The sequence below is a fragment of the Trichoplusia ni genome, chromosome 8 (assembly GCF_003590095.1).
Source record: "Trichoplusia ni isolate ovarian cell line Hi5 chromosome 8, tn1, whole genome shotgun sequence".
NCBI lineage: Eukaryota > Metazoa > Arthropoda > Insecta > Lepidoptera > Noctuidae > Trichoplusia > Trichoplusia ni.
In genome coordinates this window covers 4,496,219-4,504,732 of record NC_039485.1, presented here as the reverse complement: position 1 = coordinate 4,504,732, position 8,514 = coordinate 4,496,219, and the positions used below count along the sequence as shown (strand labels likewise).

Genomic DNA, 8,514 nt, shown 5'->3' with positions numbered 1-8,514 from the left:
TTCGTAACGGTCACCACGCCAAACCTACTCAGCCCGAGGAGTCGCGGGTTCGGTTTCGTCTGGGACCAGCTTTTGTGTGATCCTCAAACTTGTTCCTTGTCTCGGGTCTTTGTTAAACCCCGCGTCACAAGTATTGAATTTCTTACTGTGGTAGTCGTTTTTTTTTTTAAGAGCTATATGGTGTAGCACTTACGACAGACTATCCGTGACGCACGTTTTAGTTTGTAAAAATAAAACCTATGCAATTATACAAGGTGATTTTTTAGTCGTCTTACAAAAGGAGCCCAGTTCATGTATCCGACGTAAAATACCCCTAGGCGCGATTTTTATTTTTTTATCATCAACTAAGATAATAAGTACGAAGAAAAATTAAACAAGAGAAATCTGAAAATACTCTTAAAAATGTTAAAAACGCCGCCGCCCGTGCTCCTCACCATTATAACAAGGCTCGGACCGCGCTCGTACAGAGCTGTGTTTCTAAAAAACTACGAATTGCATCATAATATTGAAGAAAAATTGCATTTTAAATTTATTCAAATCTCATAAATACCTATTTTTTTTATCATGAACGTGTTCTAGTCTTTGGATACATAAACTGAGCTGCTTTTGTAAGACGACTAAAAATCACGGTGTAAGTATACAGTAACGCACAGAACGTGCAAAAAGTCCGGCGCACATAAAATCCCTGCAATTCGGGCAGGCCGGACCGCGCCGCTCCGCTCCGCACAAAAATTGTGAAAAAAATTGAACGTTTGCTTTAACGCGCGTTAACGCTTTGCTAGGGGTAGATGTTAAGTACGCGATCATGGAGCCAGATGTCTACGTCCCTATAGCACTGCCGACAGAATGATCGAAGATGTCCGTCGTGCGCGTTGAGTCTGAAAAATCCGCGACGGACTTTTTGCGCGCCATGCAAACATTTTGTGCGCCAAGAAGATTTTTTGAGCGCCGAAGAATCGGCCGCATATAGTTTTTCGTCTGCGCTGCACCTATATTTGCTAATCTGCGGAGAAAAATAACGTTGTCAATTTTATTGTCGTTTCGAAGCTCTCCGACTCTGCGGAATATACTTTGACCCAAAGAGGGCCATCTTTCACGCTAACGTCATACAGGCTGGTAACAACAGCTGCTTGAAGTTTTGTAATAGTGTTCTTCTGTTATGTCAGTTCAGCCCTGAGGCCGATGTTCATCTGTCGCCCGGTTTTATGAAAAACCAAAAATGTTTTCCGTTCCTCCTAATTTGTAAGTACTTAAATAACTAATTTATACGTTAACTTTCTGAGCTAAAATTACATAATTAGTGACCACGAGTGTTGTGTTGTGGTGTCCAGATTTGAATATTGTTCATAAATCGTTTATTCGTTGCTAGTTTTAGTAACGTGCAGATAATAACGTGTATCTAAGCTGTACTTGTGAGTGGCTAAAGCACAGCTATCTGTCATTTTACATAATATTGTTCTATTTTGTACTTCACATTCCTGTAGAACAGACACGAGAGCTGAACGTAAAAAAACCTGCTTCAATTTCAGGGACTGAAAGCACCTTAGTGACAAATACTGGAATATTTGTTTAAATAATTTGTGTTAACTTACTTTATTTCAGTTACGCCAATTGTGGCGGCGTAATAGTCAAATTATCGAAGTTGAATTGCGCAAGAACCTTTTTCTTAACTGTCAGAAATAATGTCGATGATTATTGTCCAAATTTGATGAGAGGCATTGATTATCTAAAAAATCCACAGTTTAATAAGGTAACATTCACATGCATTATCTAGGGCCAGTGTTCTATTATTCTTGTTTTCAACCTTCCCAAATCGCTTTTTCACCGCCCTTGGCATGTGGACATTTTTTAATTTAATATATTTGCATTGCAAATACAGAACTAATAATACAGCCATATCGTATTTAAAAAACCCGTAGCATAAGAATCACTCGAAATGATTGAAGCTAAACTGTTTCACCCATACCTAGTCTCACCATACATGTAGTTCCTTAATAATATCAAACTTAAATAATTATGGTTCTAGGGTTTAGCGTTTACTATGCAAGAACGGCAAGCACTCGGCATACAAGGCCTCTTAGCTGCGAATTACAAAACGCTAGAGGAACAATTAGCTATTTGTCAATTTTCAGTTGACAGATACAAGGATCCTTTGAATAAATATCTGTATTTAACGGAATTACAGGTATTAGTTATTAAGCATAAATCTTCCTTTAATATTCACCGGTTTTTGGTTCCTGTGGTTCTTCATTTATTTACTCATAATGTCGATTGCACAGTTCTGCATATTTTTTGGTCTACGACTTGGATAACAGCAATCGGCAAGACGGAAGGACGTGTGTCTTTTTTTCCGGATTAATTGTCAAATATTGCCTCGGCTTAAGGTTGAGCGGAAGGGAGTCGAGTTTTACTGACTCAGCCCCACCCATGTTCCTTTTTGTCATTTGTCTATCGAGGCTGCGGAAACCTTTCAGACAATCCCGCTGGCATGCATCCCCCATTGAACTTGGTGACATATTTTTGAAGCGTGCATGGAACCTAGGTTGGAAAAGAGCAGCTCGAAGAGGGTCTGGGCCCTTTCCAGTTTGGGGGTTAAACGTCAGAAATGCTCTCACATATATTATCAGCGTTGATGATTAACGAAAAAAAATAAACTCCTCGTCAAAGTTAGTCCGATCTCTACTTTCAATGAATAATATGGTCTACTGCCATTTCTATTACATTGCAGGACAATAATGAGAGATTGTTCTATGAATTACTGGCTACGGATGTCCAAAAGTTTTTGCCGATAGTATACACGCCAATTGTGGGATTGGCGTGCCAGAGGTTCGGACTTGTATATAGAAGACCTCGAGGTCTCTTCATAACCATACAAGACAAAGGACGCGTTGCCTCGGTCTTAAGAAATTGGTAAGTGTTAGTGATCAAAAACTTGTCATTCAATTTTTATCGCAGGCCTTCCACCGACTATACACCCCGGGCTCCTTCTGCTTAAGCCAGTCTCGGGGTCGCTCGCTTTTTAAGACGACCGGTCTTTCTTAAAAGCTCATGTCAATTCTTTGGTTTATTTCTCTCATTTACAGGCCAACAACTAATGTTCGCGCCATCGTTGTAACCGATGGTGAAAGAATTCTTGGTCTTGGTGACCTGGGTGCTTACGGCATGGGGATACCAGTAGGAAAGCTCACGCTTTACACGGCTTTAGCTGGTGTTCCACCTGCATACTGTTTACCAATCACTTTGGACGTAGGAACAAATACTCAGGTACCAACAAAATAGTTTTTGAAAATTGTGATTTGTTGGTAAGCTGGCTCATTTTTTTTATTATTGAATGTTTTTCTGTCTAAGAATCTGCTAGAAGACCCAATGTATATCGGATTACGGCGAAAACGTGTGAGAGGAGAAGAATACGATAGTTTAATCGAGGAATTTATGCAAGCGTGTGTTAAAAGATACGGCCAAGATGTGCTCATCCAAGTAATTGTTTTTCTTATTATTTTGTCATGCAAACTTATGTAAGACACTCGCCGAGATTTTAATTAATAACTTACAATTTCTCCAGTTTGAAGATTTTGCCTTAGCTAACGCTACTCGCCTACTAGCTAAATACCAGAAACATTATTGTACATTCAACGACGATATCCAAGGCACGGCGTCCGTGATTGTAGCTGGTATAATAGCTGCTACTAGAATCACTAAACGGAAAATCTCTGATAATGTATATTTGTTCCTTGGAGCTGGTTCCGTAAGTTCATTTATGGTATTTTTCTTATAAATCGGCCACTCAGTATATTTAAATTTACATATATTGAACTCAACTAAATTCAAGAGCTGTTTCGATATATAAAAATAATCTTTTGGCACTAATTATTTTTAAGGCTGGCGTCGGTATAGCAAATCTTATAGTAGATGCCATGGCAGAAGAGGGGACTCAAACAGCAGAAGCTCGAAAGAAGATATATTTGTTCGATGTCGATGGCTTTCTTTCAACAAAAAGAAAAGAAGCAATCCCTGTTCATGCCACGCATTTGGCTAAAGATATGGAACCCACGAAAAACTTCGAAAAGTTTGTAGGTCAAGTAAAAGCCACGTGCCTTGTTGGTAAGTTTGGAAAAAGAAAGTTGACACATTTGTAGTACCTTCACGTGGTATAAAATAAGAAAGTTTTATCAATTAAATTACTTTATTAAACGATGCAATGGTTTACTCACGCGTATTTATCGGGATTTCTCGACGTTTCGGACCCTACCGGAGTCCTTATGACTCTTGTGCTGCGTGCGTAAACCATTGCACCATTTAATAATGAATCATGCTCACGATAGAAACTATATAAAATTAATTACATTTTTACTTGGTTCCCATATTACCTATATTTGTTTTCAGGTGTATCGACGGTCGGTGGAACGTTTACTCCTACTATTCTTAAACAAATGGCCAAAAACATTGACCGACCAATGATCTTTGCTTTGTCGAATCCGACAATCAAGTCGGAGTGCACTGCACAAGCGGCTTATGATAATACGGAAGTAAGCATCCAATTTCCTCCTGCGATCTGTATGTTTATTACCAACCGAATTAATAAGTTACTTAATGCGACATCATAAACATCATTTGTAATAGTGCACAACATTAGCTTAAAACGATTCATTGTGCAAAACACATCTACAATAATATTCTGCATTTTTTAACACAATGCCATCTTGTCTCAAACTAAGCAGTGCTTATATTATAATTAATTAAAAATTGCACCCAGAGAACAGAACAAATGATCGAATTCATCACTCGAAACATTTGTTATGGGTGGGAATCGAACCCTCAAGTATAGCAGTCAGGGCCTCAAACCACTAGACCGACAAGCCAATTAGGACTTCACGAGCTAATGAATTAATATTCGATTGTACTACATTTACATTGTAGGGTCGCTGCATATACGCCTCTGGTTCACCATTCCCTCCAGTGAATTATAACGGCAAGAAGTATCTCACTGGCCAGGGTAACAACTCGTACGTATACCCGGGTATCGCACTAGGAGTACTTGCCAGCCGTGCACATCATGCCCCCGATCCGTTGTTCCTTACGGCTGCTAAGGTAAAGTAATGTAAATATAAAATAACGTTGCAACTGAAAAGTGAGCGAAAACGCACGTGCCTCCAGGGCCCCGATTCTGCTATTTACAACGGCCGATGAATGAATGGCAGTTGGATTAAATTTGAAATTATTCCTATTCTATTAACAATAAAATTACTGGAAGTTAATAGTATTGACCTTCAGTGTACCGTACCTTACTGAATTTCCAATTATTGTGTAGAAAAATTCTTAAGAGAATACGAACATTGTTATTTTTAACCTAATTTCATTCATTGGCCATTGTAAATAGCAGAATTGGGGCCCAGTAGAGCACTATGGAAATTTTATAAACATACTTATCTTTCCTCACGTTAACAAGATATTATTTTGGTGTCGGAAAATTAATTACTTATATTAGATAGATAAAGTTTGTAGGTAAGGTTGGATGTTTGTTACTCTTTCACGCAAAATCCACTGAACAGATTTGGACGAAATTTGGTACTGAAAACTAAACTGGATTAATACATAGTTTTTATTCCGATTATTATGTTCCCGTAGGATCATTTTCGATTTGTAGTATTATTGGTGGTAGTTATTAGTTACTAAAGCTAGGTATTGTATTTTATCAGGTATTGGCTTCGAATGTTACTGACGATGATTTAAAACTTGGGCGCATTTACCCTTCCCTGGGTGACATCAAGTGTTTATCCATCAAAATAGCTGCGGGAGTAATGGAAAATATCTATAAATTAAGTAAGTCACCTCACAAATAGAATGAATGTTATATTGAATAGCAGAGGCATTTTTTTTATAAAGGATTGCAACGCTTTGCCTTACAGCGACGTAAGAGTCTGACACTACCTCTTCTTCGCCGAGGCGACGGAGGTCCATTAGTACACCCCGGCCTTACCAAAAAATGTTTCATTTTTATTTTTTGTTAAATTTCTTGTGTTATAGCGCCAATATGGCTTGGATAACATAACTGAAAATTTTAACTGTCTAGCTAACGATTCGTGAGAATCAGACCATATTTAGTGATGGACGGATATTTATTTTTAACCTAATTTTCCTAAACCTGAAAATCAGTCTCAGCAATTATAATAGGGCTATCAACATTTGAATAATTCTACTTAATTAATGATAATTTCTGTTGTTTCAGACCTTGCATCCCTGTACCCTAAACCCAAAGATTCATATCAGTTTGTTTTAGATTATATTTATGACTCTTCCTATAAATGTTATACTCCACAATTCCACGAGTATCCTGCTGACACCGGAATTAAAGTAAAAACTATCAAGGAAATGATTGACATGTAGTAAGTTCCCATACTTTTTCCTTTGCTATGTAAATAGAAGGCACTATTGAGGATTACTTGACTTCATTTTAACTCTAACAATTGAATAAAACCTGTCAAGTGAGAGTCCCGAATAAATAGGCTGCAGAAAAATAAAAAATCATCATCATCAAGCAAGAGCTGATTACCCTCGATTCTCAGGTTTTTGTTATTTGGTGTTATAGCGAAAAATTTTCACCTGTCTAGCTACAACAGCCTCTTGACAGAAGCAAAGGCAGACAGACGAAGAGAAATCGGAGACATAGTAATAGGCGTACCGTTTTACCCCCAGTCGACAGAACCCTAAATAAAAATGGCTGTAGCCTAGTGGTATGACTGCTAGTCTGCAGACCACAAGACACGTCCTTTAGAATGTAAAAAATAATTACACGTCTTCTTTCGGAAGGCCTCTATAAATATGGGTCCTATGCCTGATCTCTCTCCAAACGTGTCAGATTCCTGTTCCATCAGACTAGGAGTAGGGAAATGGAAAGGGAACCTTTGTTTGCGCATACGCTTGAAAGCTATTATATGTCCCTCGCGGTTGGTTGGTGTCGACGTTACCGAGACTGAAATCAGTCAGGACGTAGAATTAAAACGAAGTTTTTGTACAATTGGCGAATGACTAAATATTTATTCACCCCTTCTTTTTCAGTAAAGCAAAAAACAAGAAGAAATGAACGAAAATTTGGGTTATATTTTGAATGAAAAATTTTAGTGTTGCTAGCCTTGAATTATTCGATTGACTTTATAATTGTGGCTTCTGAACAACCTGCCGGAGTTTTAGTGTTGGATTTGAAAATAGGTTTAACTATATTAAGTTCAACAAACACGTCTAAGTTGTTTTTAACATAATAAGGCGAAAGGATTTACTAAAGCAAGGGCTTGAGAGGAACGGCGGAAACCATACATTTTAATCGAACAGGCTATGGGCCAGGGTGTTTTATAACTTACTATTTTTGTTTATTTTATTTATTGTCGATTTGTCTGTAACCAAAAAGTATTTTTAAATATTTTTGTACATGCGCAAATCGTGTTTTGTTAAAATAGTATTGAAAAAGTAAAATAAAATGTATGTTTACTTAGACAATTGTTTTTTTTTTACCTATTATTATTCGTAACATTGGGCTGATGTTAATCCATGAAGTGGTAATGCGTTTTTTTTCTGATGCGTAAATAATTATGATGGCTACACTCTACGTTGTACCTATCTACTTGTTAAATTTAATTACTTCGACTCAGTCTTAACTATCCAAGAAATACCTACTCGTATTGGAGTTACAGCAAATCCTAAGATTTTTTAAAAATATACCATTTGATTCCATGGCAAACAGACACCGTAAAACGACCCGTCTTTTACAAAAATAACTTAGTTGAGACCGAAACTACAAGGATATCTTTGCAATGCAATGCAAATGTTATATCTTATTTACATAAAGTCCTACTACATACATATCCTACTACTTAACGAAAACATTTTAAAATAAACTTAATCCAAAGTCATATATTAATCGAATCTAAAATTGTACCTATTCTTTAATTACAATAACATATTTCTGGATATTTACAAACGTCAAGTCATCGAAAACGTGCCCAGAAGGTTGCCTATTTGCACGAAACCCTGTGTCTCTAGCCCGACTCGCACTTAAACGGTTCTATTTTTGATTTTTCTAAAACATTTCTTCAGTTTGTGTGTGCGCACAATTGCTTGTTTAATAGATAGTTATCGAGTTGACCCATATTGACCCTACTCGAATCCAGCTTTGTAGAAAATCCAATCCAATAGCTGTCATAGACAAACGGTTAGGCTACGGACAAAGCGGGTGCAGAACTTTTGAGAGAAAGGGTACTGGCTGTGGATACACGGACTTAGATTTTAAATAAACAGAAAATCACTATGAACATCAAGTTTTCTGCAATTCAATGTAAGTACCTTTTACTTATTTAGTCATGTCTACTAGCAGGACGTCCTCTACCAGTTTTTACTACGAAGAATCAAGCAGAACTTTTTTAAGTGATTAAAACGGTTTTTAAGTCTGATTATGCAACGACGCAGATGTATTAAAATAATGTTTATTCTTTATAATGAACGTTAACCCAAGGATACGAAAAC

General features: G+C 37.3%; 1 protein-coding gene across 1 annotated transcript; it reads left to right on the top strand.

Annotated features, from left to right (window-relative positions):
* The first annotated feature begins 1,002 nt into the window (after positions 1-1,002).
* Positions 1,003-7,406, top strand: LOC113496959 (NADP-dependent malic enzyme-like). The gene is made up of 13 exons (XM_026876361.1): positions 1,003-1,242; positions 1,603-1,750; positions 2,027-2,185; positions 2,729-2,910; positions 3,084-3,264; positions 3,349-3,477; positions 3,563-3,745; positions 3,879-4,101; positions 4,384-4,526; positions 4,918-5,088; positions 5,697-5,820; positions 6,227-6,383; positions 7,057-7,406. Exons 1-13 carry the CDS (start codon positions 1,220-1,222, stop codon positions 7,079-7,081), a joined length of 1,848 nt encoding a protein of 615 aa, XP_026732162.1. The 5' UTR covers positions 1,003-1,219; the 3' UTR covers positions 7,082-7,406.
* The last annotated feature ends 1,108 nt before the right edge of the window (positions 7,407-8,514 follow it).

What these genes read in the sequence shown, in the direction of transcription:
- LOC113496959 (XM_026876361.1), top strand. Translation starts at nt 1,220, where the DNA reads ATGTTTTCCGTTCCTCCTAATTT. An exon ending in TTTTCCGTTCCTCCTAATTT is followed by an intron (nt 1,243 to 1,602) that starts GTAAGTACTTAA and finishes ACTTTATTTCAG; the next exon opens with TTACGCCAATTGTGGCGGCG. An exon ending in TGTATTTAACGGAATTACAG is followed by an intron (nt 2,186 to 2,728) that starts GTATTAGTTATT and finishes ATTACATTGCAG; the next exon opens with GACAATAATGAGAGATTGTT.